This window comes from Molossus molossus, unplaced genomic scaffold (genome assembly GCF_014108415.1).
Source record: "Molossus molossus isolate mMolMol1 unplaced genomic scaffold, mMolMol1.p scaffold_m16_p_1, whole genome shotgun sequence".
NCBI lineage: Eukaryota > Metazoa > Chordata > Mammalia > Chiroptera > Molossidae > Molossus > Molossus molossus.
Window position 1 is genome coordinate 196,608,540 of NW_023425344.1, and position 21,634 is coordinate 196,630,173.

Sequence of the window (21,634 nt, forward strand, 5' to 3'; positions counted from 1 at the left end):
TTAAAGGAAGTTAAATAAATATACAAAATACAGTGAAACTCCACTAATTTAGAATCATTAGAAATTAGAATCATATAATATTTTAAGGACACTAAATTTTATCATTTTCAAAAACAAATATCACAAAATAAGAACAATATAAGTACAAGTCTGCCAAATAGACTCTAATGGCAATATAAAAATCAGTTTAAATTTATATACGAACTGTCCAAAAATTTTGAGGTTAAATACTTTAAGCTTCTCCTAGGAGACATAGCAACTCTACCTAATACATAGAAACAAACACAGAGAGGCAGCCAAAATGAGGAGACAGAGAAACAGGTCCCAAATGAAAGAACAGAACAAAACTCCAGGAAAAGAACTAAACAAAATGGAGATAAGCAATCTAACAGATGTAGAGTTCAAAACACTGGTTATAAGGATGCTCAATGATCTTAGAGAAGGCCTCAAGAGCATGAAAAAGGACAGTAAAAAATGAAGGATGTATAGTCAGAAATGAAGGAGGCACTAACTGAAATGAAAAATAATTTACAAGGAATCAAAAGTAGAGCAGGTAAAGCCAAGAAGCAAACCACTGATTTGGAATATAAGGAAGAAAGAAACACTCAATCAGAATGGCAAAAAGAAAAAAGAATCCAAAACAAAAAAAAATGAGGAAAGTGTAAGGAGCCTCTGGGACAACTTCAAGTGTACAACCATTTGCATCATGGGGGTGCCAGAAGAAGAGAGAGAATAAGAAATTGAAAACCTATTTGAAAAAATAATGACAGAAAACTTCTTTAACTTGGTGAAGGAAACAGACATACAAGTTCAGAAAGCACAGAGAGTCCCAAACAAGATGAATCCAAAGAGGCCCACACCAAGACACATCATCATCACAATGCAAAAGGTTCAAGACAAAGAGAGAATCTTAAAAGCAGCAAGAGAAAAGCAGTTTGTTACCTACAAAGGAGCTCCCATAAAACTGTTTCCTGATTTCTCAAAAGAAACTTTGCAGGCCAGAAGAGAGTGGCAAGAAATATTCAAAGTGATGAAAAGCAAGAACCTACAACCAAGATCACTCAATCCTGCAAAGCTATCATTTAGAATTGATGGACACATCAAGAGTTTCCCAGACAAGAAAAAGCTAAAGGAATTCATTATCACCTAACCAGTATTATATGAAATTTTGAAGGGTCTTCTTGAAGAAAAAGAAGATAAAAAATATGAACAATAAAATGGCAATAAATACATATCTACCAACAATGAAATCTACAAACAAAATGAGCAAACAGAACAGACACAGACACAGACATAGACAGAGAGAACTTTTTGTTGGCTGCCAGATGGGAGGGGTGTAGGGAGAATGGGTGAACAAGGTGAAGGCATTAAGAAGTACAACTTGGTTGTTAGGCGGATGAAACTCAAAGGGAAGGGGGGAGGGAGAGCGGGAAGAGATAAAACCAAAAAACTTCTATGCATATATGCATGACCAATGGACACTGACAATAGTGTGGGGAAAGCGGGAGGGGGGTGAGAATGGGGAGGAGGGGGTCAATAGGAAAAAAAGTAAGGACATCTGGAATATATTCAACAATAACGATAGGTTAAAAATTTTTCTGAATTCGTCTTCATACTATTAATTTGCACAGTTAAGTTAACCCTCAGCTCTTCCCGAGTCAAAATTTTCACGAATTCCTGAACTTGTGTGACTCTAAACAGACCAATTACTTAGGGCTACTGATTCATTCTACAATAAATGATGACAAAAAGAATTCTGCTACAAACTTAATAGTAAAAGAACAACTCAATTAAAAAATGGGAAAAGGACCTGAACACACATTTCCCTTATGGCCAATGCCACATGAAAAGATGCTCAATATCATTTCCCCTGAGGGAGCCACGATGATATACCACTTCCTACCCATTAGGATGGCCAGAATAAAAAAGTCAGATAATGACAAATGTTGGCAAGGGTGCAGACAAACTGGAACCCTCAAACACTGCTGGTGGGCATGAAAACATGGTATAGCTATTTTGGGGAAAAAAAATCTAGCAGTTCATCAAAAAAGGTTAAACATAGAGTTGCCACATGACCCAGCAATTCCATTTTTAGGTATGAAAGAAACAAAAACACATGTCCACACAAAAACGTGTGTGTGAATGTGGATAGCAGTATTATTTGTTATTCTTAACAGCCAAAATGTGGAAACAACTGATGTCTCTATCAACTGATGAATGAACAGCAAAATGTGGTCTACTGAAATACTGGTCCACTACTGGAATATTATTCAGCAATGAAAAGAAATGAAGTGCAGCCCTGACTGGTTTTGCTCAGTGGTTAGAGCATCCGCCCATGACCAACGAGTCACAGGTTTGATTCCCAGTCAAAGGCATGTATCTCGGTTTCAGGTTTGATCCCTGGCCTTGGTTGTTGGGGTCATGCTGGAGGCAACCAATCGATGTGTTCCTCTCACATCGATGTTTTTCTCTCTCTCCCTCCCTTGCATTCCATCTAAAAATCAATGGAAAATTGTCCTCCGGTGAGGATAAAAATAAATGAAGTGCAGACTTCGAAAACATGCTGAGTGGAAGAAGCCAGACACAAATGACACCTGTTGTGTGACTCTATTTATATGCAATGCCCAGAATGGGCAAATCTACAGAGACAGAAAGCAGTGTGTGCCTAACTGGGGGGTGACCACCAGAGAACTGGGATTTCTTCTTGGGGTGATGGAAATGTCCTAAAGTTAGTTGTGGTGACAGAGGCACAACTCTCTATATTAAAAGCCAACGAACTACATGCTTTACATGGGTGAATTGTACGATATTTGAATTCTATTTTGATAAACCTGTTTAAAGCAAAGTCGCCAGCTCATTACCTTTGCAGGAATTTTTGGAAGATGCGCCGATAGGCGTAACCAGCTCTTCTCACCCGAATGTTTTCCTTCAGACCCAGGTATTCTACTTGGTGCTTTACCCTGCGAAGGAGACAGGCACGACATGACTGGGGATTCTTTCACCCACTCTCTTCCCCAGCAGCCCACAACCCCTCAAGTCTAAGACGCAGGGAAACAGGCTGAGAAGACGACAACTTACAGTGTTCAAGTTCGAGCTGACCCTCAGGTTATACACTAGCTTTAAAAATATTTTATTATGGCCCTGGCCAGTTTGGCTCAGCGGTTAGAGCGTCGGCCTGCGGTCTGGAGAGACCCAGGTTCAGTTCCCGCTAAGGGCATGTACTTCGGTTGCAGTTTGTCCCCGGCCCTGGTTGGTCGTGCGGGTGGCAGCCACTCGATGTGTCCCTTTCACATCGATGTTTCTCTCTCTCTGTTCCCCTCTCTCCCTCCCACTCTACCTGAACAAAAAATGGAAAAATGTCCTCGGGTGAGGATAAAAATATATATATATATTTTATTATGAATTACAGCAATGACAGAAGAGACTTTACATGTCTATTTTAAAAGACTGTAAAACCAAAAGCCATATACTATCACCCAGATTGCGAACAAAAATATCAGTTTTTCAAAAGACTAAAGGCAAGAGCTGTAACTTTTTTTCAAAGATTTTTTTCTTTATGGATTTTAGAGAGAGAGGAAGAGAGACAGAGAGAGAGATAGAAACATCGATGAGAGAGAACATCGACTGGTCACCTCCTGCATGCCCCCCACTGGGGATTGGGCCCACAATCTGGGCATGTGTCCTGACCGGGAATCAAACCGGTGACCTCTTGGTGCATGGGTCGATGCTCAACCACTGAGCCACACCAGCTGGGCAAGAGCTGTAACTTTTGAATTAAACGATACTGGAGCTGGTTTCATTATCGACCTTAAGTTCGGTAGTGATTCTAGAGGTAATGAGATTACCCTTCGAGGTTTTTAAAATACAAGGCAAGAAAGGGCATATAAAACCATTCATTTCAAATGTCTAAGTTAAAAATGTTCTAAAAGTATGTACGTTATGGTTTGAGTTCGGGTTTGCAACAGTGGGACCTGGCAGTGTGGGCTGGCGAGCGGACGCAGGGCAGGACCGCACGGACGCTCTTACACAGGGACCTTCCCGACGGAGAAACGCCCGGGCCCTTTTCTGCACCCTGGGTTCTGTTTGTAGGCCTGAATGTTTGGGGTGGTGCATGAACACATGAACTGTGATCCCCTCCACCCCTGGAGCAGTGTCCTGCAAGCTGAGTGACAGATCCTGGACACCAGCTTCTGATCGTCCCCTCGGGGAGGTAAATAGGGCCTCGGCTGCGTACTCTGCAGACTGGTTGAATACAGACACTCGGAAACGTGACGAGAAATAAAGAGTAAGTTCCCTCGTTCTTTTGAGACGGATGACAGAACTGTGCTGTGACATCAAGGCCACTCCCCATTCCCCCCATTTAGTACATTTTGGATGAACTGTGCTACTGCTGATGAAGGGAACGGGCCCCTCATGAACCTGCCGTGCAGAGCGGCTGGTTAGCAGCGTGCTCCTTGCAACTGCACACAGGTTCCCCACAGCTGTCCCCCAGCAAGGCTCTCCTGAAACCCGCCCTTTCCAATCAGGCCGCGGGCCTGCTGACACCCACTCTGGGCCGCTCTGCACCACACTACGCAAGGCGCCAGGGACAGTTCCCGCTGAAGACCTCCCCGAAGACACAGTGGCCAGAGCCAGCTACACCCCGGGCTCTGCCACTGCCACTTCTCTGGCCTCAGTTTTCACTTCTGTGAAATGGGATGGTGATGTTGGTTCTTTCTCCTATTGGGTACCTTCCATGTAAAGCACACAGTCAGCTCCGGGCACGAGCCATGAAAAGCTGTTATTATTCTAACTTAGCCACAGCTACCACAAGTAAACCAGCAGAGGAGACTTGAGAGAAAAATATTTCTCACAGCGAGAGGATTCTCAGAAGTGGTGATGTGTTCCCGGGCCTGGGAGGCTGTGCTGAATTCACCCGGCACAGCGGAGGAGTGGGGACATCAAGCTGGAAGAGAGGGTGGAGCCCTGGCTGCCCTGGGAGGACGAGGTCACACAGGGAGGGGTATTTGAAATGTCTCAAGTCCAACTGGTCTTACTTGAACCAGCATCCAGCAATGTCAGCTCTCCAAGATAATTACTTAAAAAAAAACAAAAAACTTTATCTAAATAATCGATATTCAATATCCACATTTGATTGATGGCACATGTCTGGTTAACTAAGGGAGGGGGTGCTGATTCAGGAAAGTAGTTTTCCTTTGCCCATGCTCAGAACCTGAAACTCAGACTGGCCTTTCCCGCACTAAGTAAAATGCACACGAGGCTGCCAGTTCGAGACACGTGTTCATTTTAAGTACTTTACATAAATACTGGCGTCATCCCAGGCTTTGAGGCAGGGAATGCATCGCCCATTGATTCAAGTAGGAATGTTCCTTGCCCATGAATTGCCTCATGTTAAAACACGGTTTCCTTCCTTTTAACTTCCATCACCAGGAAATTTCTCATAGATATTTTTCTTTAATAGTACAATCCGTTCTGTAAATTTCATAATGTTTAAAATTTCGTCATGTTAAAACATTGTTTTCTTCATTATCATTTCCATCGTCAGAGAATTTCTCATGGAAATTTTCTTTAACAAGACAATCCGTTTAGGACATTTTTAAATGTTTAAAATGCCATGTAATCAAAGCATCCGCCTTCATTTCTGCAGTCTTGGATGCTATCATCTCTGCAGCCAACACCAGCCAGGCTGGCAATGCACACTAGTCGGTCGTTGTGCTAGCTCCGCCCCCCACAGGGAGGTAGGAAGTCCTCTTCCTGAGTGTCTTTGGCCATTCACACAAGTAGGTCAAGGCCTGAGAACCCTGCTTGGGCAGCAATTTAGAATCCAGGGCAGGCAACTTTGCAAGAGCCAAACAAAAACACATTTCCAACAGGAGAAGAAAAATAAACCACACTCCATAAACTTGCGGAATGAATAACCCTGTCCATCAAGAGTGTCAACTGACCATGTAATCTCCGCCAATTAAGCACACTTTCCTTTCATGGACCCCGCCGCTCCCCACTCACGGATGAATGGAACCATCTGTCACTGAATAAACCCGAACTAGGACTGGGGGGACGACCCCCAGAAGCAACCCTAGTGAAAATATAAATCAGCACCTGACCAACAAAAACCTTAGAGTTCTTAAAACCAGTTTACATGAATGTATGTAGTCAAATAAGGGATGTGATAAACAAACAAACAAACAAAAAACAGCTTGGGGAAGTTCTGTGGGGATTTAATGAATACATATACCACTGTTTTAACTTCTCCCTTTTCTGATCTTCCAATGCATCGGCTTGGATTTCATGAGAAGGTAGTTGCATCAGGGTTGGGGATCCTCCAACCAGTAGCTCTTGCAAAATCTCTATATTAGAGAGACTTTCAGCAGAGAATCTATGCATGGTAGGGGCTGGTATGCTGGGGAAGTATTGCATTTGAAGGGTGAGTGAGATTGTGATTCTGTGTGTTTAAGATCTATTTGTTGGGAAGGGAAGCTGGATGAAATCTGAAGTGGGGAACGGTGGACTAAAGCACCCATTAGTAATACCTCTGCTTCTAAGACTTGTACAATCTATCTCTGCGGTTGCCTGTGACACTACCTTCGTACCGCGTGCATATGTGCATGAGTGTGGTGTGTATTCGGCTGAACATGACGGGGAATGTAGGAGAGACAGGCAGAGGCAGGCTGACAGACACGGGGAACAGACCTGGGAGAGTTCATTCAGTCAGACTGAAGGATACCCCATTCTGGATGGACTCTCATCGTTGAAAGAGGAAGAAACCGAGGACGGAGATCAAGTATTTCACTTAGGTGAGGGGCCAGCACCAGGGCACAGTTCTTTAAAATCCCAGTCCAGTCCTTTGTTCTAGATCAGCTGCCCTCAAAATACAATGCCTGGATCAGCATCACCTGGGAGCTTCTTAAAAATGCGCATTCTTGGACTCCATCAAGGAAGCCAAGATATGATCTACCGGAGCTGGGCAGGGCCGTTGAAGACACGACCTGGTGGGTATCACTCATTCAAAGGGTCACCAGGAGCCAGAGCCGACGCCATGGCACGCGACATACACAGGGCTCGAGTATCAGCTATCTGCTGTGGGCCAGAAAGGGTCTTGCTGGCCGGGAGGGGAACAACCTCTCAGAGGAGGCCATTAGCAGCTATTAATTTTACTCCCGGTCTTCCTGTTCAAGTTTAACTTTAAGTCACTCGATACCTAAGAGTCTATCTACAAGAGAGTGAAGAAAAAAGGTATGTTCAAGTCCAGGGACTTGATTATCTGAGGACAGTGGTGGGGTCCACTTTCCAGTCCAACTCATCCACAAGGTCTGTCCCCAGTTCTGCTCCCCATGTCCCCATGGACATGGGATCAGGCCTCTTAGGAATGTGTGTCTGGGTCCCCCGTCTGGATGCAAAACTGTATTCTCTAGTTAGCATCTTAACATTTTCCGACTCAACACCCCGGTTCCATCCCGCACAGGCCACGCCCTACATGCCAGCTGTGGGAGGAGCCGTGATGAGCTTCCCCCAGCCAGGCTGGGCAGGGCCGCACCTGCGTGTTCCTCCTGTCTCCTTCCACTAGTTCCCTCCCAGAGGGTCAGCGTCACTCTGCTCATCAGCACAGTCGGGGGGGGAACAACACAAGCTGGAGCATGTCCCAGCATCCTCATGAGCAACAACAGTAAACGAGGGATTGCTTTTTAACCAGCACTTTGGACCTTCACTTTCAACCCCGAGCCAAGCATTCTAGGCCACATCCTGTGGGTGCCGATGAGGAGCCGAGTGCTAAGAATGTCTACACAGAGCCCCAAGCTAATTTAAAAACCATTCTGACTCTGCGGTATAAAGAGTTTTTTTTCCATCTGCCCCCAGACAAGCCAAGATAAACATTATAAATTGCTAATTCTGAACCGAATGGCACTGCTAACATTTTAGAAAAAGGCAAGGAGGGGAAAAAAACATATATATATATAGTCTTTGTCCTGAAAAAGTTAAAGACCCAGGGACATGAAACACATCTGACGGAAATTTAAACTGCTCTGCCTTTGGCGTCGGACAGCCTATCTCGAGAAGAGGGAAAAATGTGTGGGGGCCCTCGGGAACCGGTGGGGACCTCCTGGTCCACTGTCGCCACCGTACCTGCTTTCCTCCCAGTCCTTGGGCTTCTTGGTTTCGTTTGGTTTTATGCAGCGAATGTAGTGAGGGGTACATTTCATCAGGGTGCTCACGAGGTCATTGGCTTGTTTCTGGAAAGGAAGAATAACATCGGTTAAAAACAGGGAAATTTCCCTGAAGCACACCAGCTTTCCAAGGAGGACTGTGCAAATGTATAGCCAGAGAGTACTCTGGGACAGTTTGCTCCTCAGGCTCAACTCGGGTCTGCCATACTGTCTTAAAGCTCTCCTGACTTTTACGGTGATTTTAACTCTCGTATGGGTTTGAAATTAAGAGTTTTGAAAGCAACGCAGGCCTTTTTAGTACAGTTAATAAAACAAAACAAAACATAAACACTAAAATCCAGTAAACCTTCATATACAATTTTTTTGTTGTTGTTAATCCTCACCCAAGGATATTTTCCCATTGATTTTTAGACAAAGTGGGAGGGAGGGAGGGAAAGTGAGTGAAATATTGATGTGAGAGAGACACATTGATTGGTTGCCTCCTGCATGACCCAGACTGGGGCTGGGATCAAACCTGCAACCCAGGTATGTGCCCTTGACCGGGAATCAAACCGGTGAGCCTTCGGTCCACAAACTGACACTCTAACCGCTGAGCCAAAATGGCCAGGACTCCGCATACAATTTTTAAACTGAGAAATAAAGAAGCCTCCCAGTTACCAACAAATTAAGTAAATTTTACAAATACACTGTCCTCAAAAATTTTTGGACGGGTGGAGAGGCAAACTATTTTTAAGGATAAATCATCAAAATCCTCTGTACTTTCTTTTCTGGCAACACAATCAATAAAGCATCACCTATTAAAGTGATGTAAATTCATAGTTAAAATCTCGGAACTTATAAACCTTTTATATGCCATTTCATTCACCTTCCTTCTCAGCATGTCCTTTTACAAATCTGCAGCCTCTGAGCTCCTTCCGCCTGTAGGTAACGCCCACCTTCACAAAGCTCCGATTTTCAACATGAAATCATCTCTCCCACCCACGTACTGGGTACCCAGAGTGGAACTGGGTTTAAGCAGAAAAAGCCACATAACGCTGAAATTGCTGATGAAGTATTTCAAGTCATAAGAATCAGAAACATCATTTGCAGCAATAGGGGCAGAGCCCACATCAGCACCCACACCACCCCACGGCTGAGCACGCCCAAGGGTGCAAGGCCGGGCACACAGGCACACGCCCCTTCCAGGCACATCAGTGAGAAGAGAGAAAATCTCTGAAGGAAGGTGGAGAAAAGGGATCTCCGAAGCCAGAAAACCACCACAAAGTCAGCAGAAGGGATGTGCCTGCGACAACCCTCTCTCAATGAGGGCTTTTCTGTTCCCATGGGTTTGGGAAATCTGAAACCCTTGGGGAAAACTCTTGGGTGGATTCAAAGCAAGATGTTCGCCGGTGAATCGAGCTGTCTGTTTAGATGTGCAGAATATAGATTCTTGGCAATGCTGGGAGGCAAGGGCAAAGCTGCAGAGGTGACATGACCAAAGTCAAGCCCGAGGAGGAAGAAGTAAACCGACTCTTGTCTTCTGTGTTGACGCAGATTGTACTTGAGAACAAATCTGATGATCTTTGCAACACATAAGGTGAAGCTGGGGAGGGACTGCTTATAATGAAGCCTTTTTTTTAAAAGTCCCCAAACTCTTACTTTTTATTAAAATACATTTTTTCAATTTAATTTAAATTTTTTCATTTCCAAGAATAGCTTGGCAGACTCTTTAGTCCTAAGTATTTAACGGCATATATGTACTTTTCACCTTAGCGTAAGAAAACACAGGGGCAGGTATGACGTTAGGTTATGTGCCACCTGACATGGTTCTCTCTAGAGAGCCATGGGTGACATTACTGAATATGCATCACGGCTACACGCATGGATTTTCTCATTCATGCCTCACAATTCTAAGAGGCAGCTCCTGTTCTTCTTCTTCTCATTTCTTAGGTGAGAAAATGGGGCCTTAAAAAAATTGCCCTGGCCAATTGGCTCAGTGGTTAGGGCGTCGGCCCACAGACCAAAGAGTCGCAGGTTTGATTCCAGTCGAGGGCACGTACCTGGGTTGCAGTTAGGTCCCTGGCCCTGGTCGGGGTCGTGCAGGAAGCAACCAGTCGATGTGTCTCCCTCACATCGATGTTTCTTTCTCTTACTCTCCCTTCCACTCTATTAAAGATAAACAGAAAAATATGCCTGGGGGGGATTAAAAAAAAAAGTATTGCTCAAAATGACACAAGTAGTAAGCAACAGAATTGAGGCTTGAACCCAGGTTTGTGAGCTACCAAGTCTGATTCTTAACACATGCCGTCCTGCCTTCCTGAGGAAGACAGGGCATGATTTAGTGTGAGACAAAGGATTAGACAGAGCCTTTAGGTTGTAGGATAACCAGTTTTAGCAACCAGGAATACATCTTATTGTAATCAATAAAATTATCCTGAGTTTAGCTGTGAGTCAACTTTAGGTGCCCTGAGGTGGTTAGGTAGCAGTAGTTGGATTTGCCCTGACTCCAGGGGAGAAGAGTCCATGAGTCATGAACTACCAAAGGCACTTGCTCAACAAAAGTACAAGACAGGACAGTGAGAAAAGGCTAAGGTTTCCTTGTGCTCCTGCAACACAGACTACTAGCAAGACCGAGTTTGGTCCTGGCTTTGCTATTTGCAAGCTACATGACAGATCACTAAATTTCTCTGGGCCTCAGTTTCCCCATCTATAAACTAATTAGACTGAATTAGAAGACCTCTAACACCTTAACCTAAAGGTTGGAATAGATGGTAAAAGTCAAGCAGTCCAATCACCGCATGATGCTTGCATCTATCACATCCACTCCTTTACTTTTTGTTTTCCTCTATTGATTTTAGAGAGAGAGAAAGTGAGAGGGAGAGATAGAAACATCGATGAGAGAGAACATCGATTGGTTACCTCCTGCACGCCCCACACTGGGGATCGGGCCCACAACCTGGGCATATGTCCTGACCAGGAATCGAACCCGCAACCTCTTGGTGCATGGGTTGATGCTCAACCACTGAGCCACATCGACTGGACTCACATCCACTCCTTTAAAAGCCAAGTCTCACTTAGATACAGCTGCAGTTCAGTCTACATTGCCAGCTCTGAGCTCAATTATTTCCCTATAGCATCAATCTTTGGCTCTAATTTCAAAACTGGTCACTCCAGCCATGATGGAGAATTTAGTGAAGCCTCAACATCAAGTGTTATTAAATACAGAATACTTTGACTTATAAACAAGATAAGGAGACTTCTCACCAAATGCATATTCTATTAATCAAACCTTATAGATCAGTTTTATAGTTTGTTTGTTTTTTATCCTCACCCAAGGACATTTTTCCAATTTTTGTTCAGACAGAGCAGGAGGGAGAGAGAGGAAGAAAGAGAGAGAGAGAAACATCAACGTGAAAGGGACACATCAAGTGGCTGCCACCCACACGACCCAACCAGGGCCGGGGACAAACTGCAACCGAGGTACATGTCCTCAGCGGGAACCGAACCCGGGTCTCTCTGGACCGCAGGCCGACGCTCTAACCGCTGAGCCAAACCGGCCAGGGCTATAGATCAGTTTTAAATATTGAAGAATTAGAATACAATAAAATACCCAACACTAAAAGTACCTTACATTTAATTTTTCTTCCCAGGAACTCAGGATCCCTTTAAATGCTTACACCTCAGAGATATCATTAAAATGATAATGAACTTCTGCAAAATACTGTGGATATGCAAAGTATAAGAGATGGAGCCATGGCTGTGTATCTCCGAGGTGTCTCAGAGGGGACATATAAAACTCCTGTGTGGAGGCCGAGCGTCAGATAGACACAGGTCACACAGTCCACCACGGAGGGTACCACTGGGGGTGAGAATATGTACAGTAAAGTCCCCCAGGTAAGCTCGCTGACTTCCAGGTTGACCACCCCAGAGGACTGCAATCCTTGCGGGCCTTGAAAGCCTGAACATTGTGAGTCTATCCAGAAGGTGGCAATTTTGAGCATTCCACTAGACAAGAAAATGAAGGAAAAGGAGTCAAGTCTTCCAAGAAGAAAAAAGGCTCCTAACCCTGCCCTCCTTTTTTATAGGAAATAAGCTCCATGAGAATCCAGATCGCTGGAAAGTGAGTCACTGCAACCTTGATGATCTGGGCCCCTTGGATCTGAATGTGACAGTCTTATGACCAGATTTTCCAACCCAGAGCTAATCCTTATCCTTGAAGTGAAGGCATGAGTCAGAAGCTTCACGAGACATTAATATCTGGGGTCTCATGAGAATTGCATCTGCTCTCTGCTCTCAACGCTTTGCTCCAGGGAACTCAGTCCAGAAATTTAAATTTCTCTAGTTCTTTGAACATGATTGCCCCTAATCCCAGAGGACTGTACCCTTCAGCTCAAAGCCCAGCTTGTATCTGACTTCCTCCTCAAAACCCGAAGGCTCCCCTTGGCTGGAATCTTCTCATTGCTATGAGGTTTCAGAGATGGGTTCCTTTATCCCGGCCAGTGTTCTCGCCCTCCAGGGCACGGAAGGCAAGCTTCCACACACAAACACTCAGAAAAGAAAGAGCGAGTGAACAGAACAGTAGCAGTGACCACGGTGTCCATGAGGCTGGGGTCAATCCTGGAGGACACAGTGAGAGGGACACGTAGGAATGAACAGTCTAGGCAGGACCCAGCACATATATATAAGTGTCCACAAAATCAAGCAGAGAAGAATAAGCATGGCCTTTGGGGAGGGGATTGACAGAGCAGAATGTAGTAGGAGATAATATACATTCTGCGTTTATTGTTTCAGGCAGTGTGCTAAAGGCCCTACATGGATCATTATAATTATTATTTTTTAAATATGTTTTTATTGATTTTTTTAGAGGGAGAGGAAGGGAGAAACAGGAACATCAATGTGAGAGAGAAAGATCGATCACTGCCTCCTGCATGCCCCCTACTGGGGATCGAGCCTGCAACCCAGGAATCGAACCAGGACCTCTCGGTCCATGGGATGACGCTCAGTCCACTGAGCCACACTGGTTGGGTGCTACTTGGATTATTGAATTTAATCAACACAGTACCCCCTTGAGATAGGTACTAGGATCTCCGTCTTACAGATGAAGCAAGAGAGGCACTGAGAGTTTAGGCAACTTGCTGGTACCCACAGTGAGGAAGAGCCAAAGCCGGGATGTGAACACAGGCGATGGAACCCCAGAGTCCTACTGTTAATCACTCGCTGAGCCTGTCCATTATAAAATTGGGGTGGCCTTTCACTGGCATGATTTTTAAAAAAATGTTTTTAGCTGATATGATTTTTAAAAAACAGTGTAGTGACTATTTCTCGAAGAATCACATGACTAAGTGTGTTTGACAGCGTCTAAGTTTGTCACACAGCTGCTCAGGTAACAGTGCACTGTCCCCACGGGGCTCTCCAGAAACACTCAGAACTCCTCCTGCCCCGACACCCGGGCGGGTGTGCCTGTGCTCAGAAAGGAGGGGCCCTCTAGAGCCAGCAAGGAGGAAGAGGCACAGTTTGCCCCATAAGTCCCAGCAGAATATGAAGTACATATAGTTCCATAATTGGCAAGTTTAAGGTCTGGTCTGGAGAACGGTCATCAAAGTCCAAAATGTGGCTCAGAATCATAAAGTTTCTGATAGTTTAATGGGAATTCTTCCAAGTTTCGTTTAAAGCCGTTTCTTCTAAGAAAAGGAGCGGATTACCATCTGCTGACTGTTAAGCTCTGGGGTCCCTAACATCCATCTGGGGTTTCAGTGCGGCCAAGGCGAATTCAGCGAGCATCCTGCAGCTTGTGCTCACGGCGACCTTGCTTCTGGGCCCCGCGACGCACCGCTGATCGCACCGAGCTGTGGCGGGTGCCGCGCCCTCTCCTAGCAAACTCTGCCTCCTACGGGATCTACAAACGTCCTCGCACAGAACAAACCTTTATTTTGCTTCCGGCAGTAGTTGGGCGCCCTTTCTTGTCGGCTTGCAGATTTTCCGGAAATAAAGACTTTATAAAAGGTCTGGAAAAGGAGAAAGAATGGATTAGCATCGGAGGGGGAGGGCCGCTTCCGCAGAGCGAGGGGAGGGGCCGGGACGGCTGCGAGGACGCAGCCTCGCAGCACAGGCCACCGCGGGACGGGGACAAGAGCAGCAGACAGCAAAGCAAACCAAACACAAGCACAAAACGAAACAAGAAAAACAGGAACAATTCTAAGAGACATGCATTTTGGAGCTTCAACCTGAAAAATATTTTTTATTTTATTATTTATTTAGTTAGTTTTAAAATATTTTTTCTATATTGATTTTAGAGAGAGAGGAGGGAGAGGGAGAGAGAGATAGAAACATCGATGAGAGAGAACATCAACTGGCCGCCTCCTGCATGCCCCCCACTGGGGATCGGGCCCACAACCTGGGCATGTGCCCTGACTGGGAATCAAACCAGCGACCTCTTGGTGCTTGGGTCAAGGCTCAACCAGTGAGCCACACCAGCTGGGCTGAAAAATGTATTTTAAAACTCTGCTTTTGAATCCCCTACTCCTGGAATCGAGGTCCAGGACAATGGGACATGACACAGTGTGGGTTTGCTACCACGAGACAGACAGACCAGAGCTCAGGGACTTGTATGCACTGTTTGGTTCCAATGCAGGTTCTGCTTTGCTCTAAAGCAGGGTTTCTCCTCCTCAGCACTATCGCTATTTGGAATTTAGTCTTTGGACAAGTCTTTGTTGGGGGGTCACAGGGGGCTGCCCTACACATTGTAGGATATTTTATAGCATTAGTGACCTTTGCTCCCTAGATGCCAGTAGTAAGTACACTGCAGGGCAGGGACAATGCCCTAGACACCTTAGTGCCCCTTCTGTCTGGCACAGAGCCTGGTACACATTAGGTGCTCAATAAATATTTGCTGACTCACTGAATAAAGTGATTCATGTAAATGAGCAATCAAATTCAATTCCTCCTAAATGGCTCTTTGGGCATCTTGAATTTTCTAGAAATTCTATCCTGCAAGCTATTTTTAACTCAATCAGACACAATTATAGATTTTTGCACCAAATGTGTTTAGTAAACAATAAACCATGTCTATAGGATAGGCGTTTACACAGAAGCATTAATAGCTCTCAAACTTGGCAGTAATTTTAATACTTAAAAAAAAGAATCTCTGGAAGCATGTCTGCACCTGACTGTCATAAAACCTACCAGCCAGGGCTCGTGGCTTACCTGACCTTTGAAGAGAGAAATAAATAGATTTCATGTGTTTTCAAATGGAAAGACATTCAGAATGTCCAAAGTGGGGCGGTGTGAGTACAGGGACGTGCGCACATGTGCACATGAGGGCCCGGGAGGAGCGGGAGGTTGTGCGGAAAGGGGTAGAGCATTAAATGGAGCGGAACACGGCTGACCAGGGCCGGGAAAGGATACTCAGTTTTGCTTTCATTGTAGTTAGGCATTCCTTAGACAATTCAGACGTCCTGCTGTTGCTCACAGTAGTTACCCACGATATTATGACAGTTGAAGTAACAGAGACGAAAAGGGCAGTTATTTCTTGGAGGCAGCTCTAATATTGTAAATCTGGAAGACTGCAATATTGTACGTGCCTGGCCTGTACAGCCCTGAAATCATGTCCCTTACCTGTTACCCAGGATCTCGGGAACCTTCACAGGGAAGAGGGGAGGGAAGGACACCGCAGCGCTGGTCCTGAGAACTCCAGCAGCTTCCAAGGGGTGAGCCTTACTGCTGCCCCTCTGTGATTTCGACAGGGTCTTGGGCGTGGAAATGGCTCTCGGAGGCAATCCCTCTAGACTTGTCCCTCCCAGAGTTCTTGAGCCCTTTCTCAAGCCCTTCAGGGACTCAGGTTAACTTAGGTCTTTTTAAGCCATTAGCCATTAAAAAAAATTGAGTGACCACAAAAAATTCTCGGGATGATGTTCCAAGGGCAAAGTATCATAGAACCAGACTATTCCACTCTTAGGTGGTCAGACACGGCCATCCCAACCCAGCGCCAGGCTGGTCACCTCTCCCTGATGATACTGGAGAAGATGACGAAGCTAGGGGCCCGGAAAGGCATGCAGACTGCACTTGGAATGTGGGGCAGGAAGTGTTAGGGACTGAGATTGGAAAAAGAAAGGCTATTCTGAAAAAACCAAATTGTCCAATAACCCAGACCCAACAGCTCAAAGAAACAAAATGCTGAGCGCTCCACAAGTTTGTTTTAATACTGAAAACCTGACCAAACCCATATCCCATGTCAGAGAAGGCGAGGACACTTACAGCTCACTGCTCTGCATAAGCTCTATCAGATCCATGAAGAGCACATCACGGTTCCTTTCGCAAAAGCCGTCCATGTCATAGGACACCTGGCCAAGAATGGAAAGAAATCCACTTTTATCCTTTAAGTATTTTATTGAAGGAAAAACACCCAAGTAGACATGACTGTTCTGACCGGAATGTGTATATCTCCAGATTTCATCATGAACTGTCACAGTAGAGCTGTGCATATTTTACTTGTTAGCTTCTTAGTTGGTGATGGTCTGTGGATGCTGATGAATGGGCTTTGGCTGCCTACATGGCCCAGAGGACCTAGATCTCACGTACCCCTTCTTCAGTGGATTAACAGGCATGTCTAAGAAATAAACTGAATTATTTTCCTAAATTTTAGCTCAGCTGGAATAAAATAAAAAACTCCTGCCCTGGCCGGTTTGGCTCAGCGGTTAGAGCGTTGGCCTGCGGTCCAGAGAGACCCGGGTTCGGTTTCCACTAAGGGCACGTACTCGGTTGCAGTTTGTCCCCGGCCCTGGTCGGTCGTGCGGGTGGCAGCCACTCGATGTGTCCCTTTCACATCGATGTTTCTCTCTCTCTCTGTTCTTCTCCCTCCCTCCCACTCTACCTGAACAAAAAATGGAAAAATGTCCTCAGGTGAGGATAAAAAAATAAAAAAAAATAAAAAACTCCTTTTGCTCATTAATCCATTGCAATGGGCCTTGTCATCTGAGGCTTTGCAATTTCTCCTTACAGATGGTGTCAAAACGGCTAAAAACTCATGCTTGGTGATTTGGGTTAACAAAAGATTAGTTGGGATGAAAGGTGAGACCAGGGGATTTCCACAGGACTACGAAATCCCTAAATATCATGACCTCAACTTCCTTTTATCTTTGTATCACCAGCACCCACACAAAGCCAGAAGCCAGTACGCACCCCATAGTCATCTGTTTTAGGAGAACAAACACTAAATGCGAACCTTTGTCCTTATTTCTATCCCCAGTGGGCATGGCAGGTAAGGAATGAAGGCTTGTGAGCACAGCAAGAGGCAAGGCTAAAGTCCACTCCTTCAGCAGTTGCTCTCTGTACCAGGGTGATTCGTGATTAGAAAGTATGCAGTAGTGTATACTGCTTTTTGTATTGCCTCCCCAAATGCTTCGTAGGTCTCATGTTGTTGAGTGAATGAGTCAATGTTGAATGAATAAAACACGCTGAGGCAGATGAAACTATATGGACTATTGTTTTCAGTTGCCTCATGAGAAAACAGATGACAGACCCAGAGGTTTTAACAGGTAGACATTAAAAAGGATAACTGCCCCTTTCCTGTTGACCCGTTCCCCGGCCATACCTTCCCAGCATAATGGTGAATGATGAAGCCTTGGTTCCAGCTGTTGAAGTGCTCATGATTCCCGATCTGCATCTGGAGCTTCTGCAGCAGTGTCTGGTCCGCCCCCTCCCCCACCGCGTGCATGGTGGCACACACGTCATCCAGGATGCTCATGATCCCAGGAGGGTTCTGATGGGACCAAGAAGCCAAAGGCCCGATTCGGTGACTGTTCTCAAACACATATAATGCTTATCGGGTCTTTTCTTAAGGAAGGAAATAGCTCCCTAGATTCAAGATACCATCTTGAAAGTCAGTCTTGCCCTTTAAGCAAGAATGCCATGAATAATCCCTAATGGGAGTCACCACTTGGAATTAACGATAAAGGAGAAGTCCATTTTCCAAAAAAATTGTTTAACTCCCCAACGTTCTATTCAAAGTCATACCCAGATCATTATCTGCATAATCTTATTTGTACTAAGTTGATTTTAAAAACCCAAAAGAAAAAGTAAGCCATATTCCTTTGACTTTAGTTCATTTCTTAATGTTCACTTTGAGCCGATGACTCCGATAGGCATGGTTTACACAGTTCCACAGTGTACACATTCTATCATGCATTATTTTTTTCTACACAGCACTATTTTATAAACAATCCTCATATTTCATATAGTCTCCAGACTTATTATTTTAATGGCTGTATTTCCCTGCTCTGATATGCTCTAGTCTACAATGACTCTTGTCTATGGATGTTTTCAATGTTTCTAGTTTTGAGTTTTATTTTTTTAAAAAAATGGTACTGTAGAGATCTCTGTCTACATCCTTTTTGTTTTCTTCTGAATAATTTCAGGAATAATTTCTTCTGAATAATTTCAGTTTTATGTCTCTCTGTGCACTAGGCCATCAACACAAATGATAGCTGTCTTCTCTTATAATGAATTCAACCACAACTTCTATTTGTAAATTGACATTTTACTCATGTACACATGTTCGTATTTATAAAAATAAAGCCCTGCTGTCTGATTTTCTAATATACACAAATACACAAAATTAATGTCATTGCCAAAATTCTGTGCAAACTAGAGTTGTCACTTTGCCTATTCTAAAATAATGACCCAGAGGAGAAAAGACTCGCTTCGTTTGAACCTGTGAGCTGTGAGGAGACACACCAGACTGATACTTACAACTTTGTTCTCGATGAGGTCACACACGATTTTGTTATTAAAGTACTCAATGGGCGTCCATCGGATCCCCTCTTGAACATATTCTTCCTGTAGGACAGAAAGCGGCAACTCACATGATTACCCAGTGAAGACGAGCCAAACTCTGCATATACGCACATCAAAGGCACGTAAATCACCATGAAAGAAAAACTTGAATGCCCTTTGACAAAAACTTGGAACTTTAATTGCTTTTTTCCCCCTAAGAGGGATAGAAAAGGAACATTCCGTTGCTTGGTAATGTAATTTTTTATTCAGTTTGAACCGTATTGTTACCACATAGTCATTTCTAATGACCACTGAATATGGCTTACACGACAGAACCTCTGACTTCCACACAGGACAGTAGCACCGGCGGCCATCGAGGCACTGGCCAGGAAGGGCCCTCACTCATCAAGTCCGATGAGCTCACACGCTCCTGCTTTGCCTCCTTCCTCCCCAGTCTCGCTTTGTTAGCTTCTTTCCAGATCTTTCCAGGATGCAGAACCTTAGGGCTCAGTCTTCCAGCCTTCTCATTTCCTCAGCCCTCCTTCTCTAGGTGATTTCAATTAACCCCAAGGCTTTAAATAGCACCTATAGGCTAGTGACCTCTGAATTAACTTCTCTCCTCGAGACCTCCCCACTGAGTTCCAGACTCACGTATGCCTGATTTGGAATCTGCATGTGGATGTACCACGAGCCTCTCCAATGTAACTTTTCAGGAGTTCTGACTCTCTATTCCCCGCTGTCTCCAACCAACTGCTCGCCTAATCGTACCTTCAGTAAAGAGTCTACCATGCCCTGTTACTCAACTACAAAGGTAGAAATCATCCTTAATTCCCTTTCCTTCTCAGATTATTGCTAATTACTTTGAGTAATCATGCTGACTCAGTCTCCAAAATACACCTGACTCTGACCTTGGCGCCACGCCTCTGATGGTCCACGCTCCCACCATTTCGTGCCCAGTTTCCTGCGGTCGTCTGCTAACTGGTTTCTCAACTTCCATTCCTGTTTGCTTTCCCAGTTTCACCCCACTCCGTATGTCTATAAAGCCAGAGCAGTAACCTTTTCAAAAACACAGCACATGCCTGGCAGGTGTGGCTCGGTGGCTGAGCATTGACCCATGCACCAAGAAGTCACTGGTTTGATTTCTGGTCAGGGCACGTGCCCAGGTTGTGGGCCAAATCCCCGGTGGGGGGCCTGCAGGAGGCGGCCAATCGATGTTCTCGCTCATCGATGTTTCTATCTCTCTCTCCCTCTCCCTTCCTCTCTCTCTAAAAACAAACAGACAAACAAAAACCAGCACACAAATCAGACCAGGTCACTCACTCTCTGCTCAAAACACCTCAGTGGTTTCCCATCCTACTTGCTATAAAATCAGAAGTTTCTGCTGTGCCCTTCAAAGTTCCCATTTGGTCTCGCCGATGCCTACATTTCCCCGTCGCAGCCCATCCCACGCTTTCCCTTGGTTGTTTTGCTCTAGCTAATCTGAGCTGGTGGAAGCTCTAGACTTCCAGGCCCGAGGGCTCTGGGAAACCTCTGGTCACTGGGGATCCTAAGCAGAGGCATGAAACCTTCATGACTAAACATGCCCCAAACAGCTGTTCATATGTGGAGTGGGTTGAACATGCCCCCAAGAGTTCATGTCCACCTAAAATCTCAAAATTCGAGGTGTGGAAATAGAACTTGTGTAGATGAAATCATCTTGAATTTAGGGTGAGGCCTCATCCACCCACACATGTCTCTACAAGGCAAAGGAGAGAAACGTTTGGAAACACATTGGAAAAGGCCACGTGAGGAACTGATGCTGCCACAAAACCAGGACAGGATCCACCAGAAGCTGGAGGAGCCAAGGCAGGGTTCTCCCCCAGGCCCTTCGAAAGGAGCGCGGCTCTGCGGGCACTGATTGCCGGGACTCTGGGGGAAGACATCTCTGTCATTTTAAGCCTCCCAGTTTGTGGTACTTTGTTACAGAGACCCTAAAATCGGAAAACAATGTGCTATCCAGAATAAAAGGGACCTGCCCTGAACTTTCAGAAGAAACTATAAGTCAGATGTCACCTCAAGCCAGCATGGAAATATCAGTTCTGTCAAATGCACATTTATCTCTACGGGAAACTGGAAGTAGAGCAATTCTGAGAAAGCCACGCTTTTCTTTGGAGCCCAGCATATGCCATGGACACCTGAGGGAGGAACGAGGTTCCATCCCGCACTTGGCCAGTGAGTCAGAGAGCAGCCAGCCCTCAGCCCAACTTCACAGCATCATTTGCTTAAAGGAGACAGAAAATGCAGCACATAGTGCTTATATTTTACAGACCGAAAGGTCACTGTGGCATGTGGTTTTTTCTGCCCGACACTATTAAGTACATTTCCTAAGACAAGACTCAAATCTGAGTCTATTACCAAAAGAGAAATCTATACCCTTTCAAAGACAACGAACTAGAAGCAGAACAAGGTGAAAGAAGACAGGATGCTTACCTGTTCTGCCTTTAATGTCAGTTCGATAAAGATCTGCTGTAGTTTTTCATTAACAAAATTGATACAAAACTGTTCAAAGCCATTTTTCTGGGGGAAAAAAAAGTAAATGTCACTTCTGTTAATTATTTCTGCAAAAACATTTTGAAGTCATTTCTTGAGTGAGATGTTTCAATGTCAAAAGCCTTAACAGAAATGTTGGAGGCATCTGTTGTATAGTTTCTATTTGGGAGAAACTAATTTGGTAAGGGTACCAA

At 44.9% G+C, this 21,634-nt stretch overlaps 1 protein-coding gene across 1 annotated transcript in view; it reads right to left on the reverse strand.

The window, feature by feature from the left end:
- The window catches only part of MYO1E (myosin IE), a 200,584-nt gene that overhangs the window by 45,115 nt on the left and 133,835 nt on the right, over positions 1 to 21,634 (reverse strand). The window contains exons 12-18 of the mRNA XM_036269692.1: positions 21,381 to 21,467; positions 18,888 to 18,974; positions 17,731 to 17,898; positions 16,395 to 16,480; positions 14,065 to 14,146; positions 8,122 to 8,228; positions 2,862 to 2,960 (exon numbers count right to left, since the gene is read on the reverse strand). Coding sequence (XP_036125585.1) covers positions 2,862 to 2,960; positions 8,122 to 8,228; positions 14,065 to 14,146; positions 16,395 to 16,480; positions 17,731 to 17,898; positions 18,888 to 18,974; positions 21,381 to 21,467 — 716 coding nt within the window. The remainder of the gene's footprint in view (positions 1 to 2,861; positions 2,961 to 8,121; positions 8,229 to 14,064; positions 14,147 to 16,394; positions 16,481 to 17,730; positions 17,899 to 18,887; positions 18,975 to 21,380; positions 21,468 to 21,634) is intronic.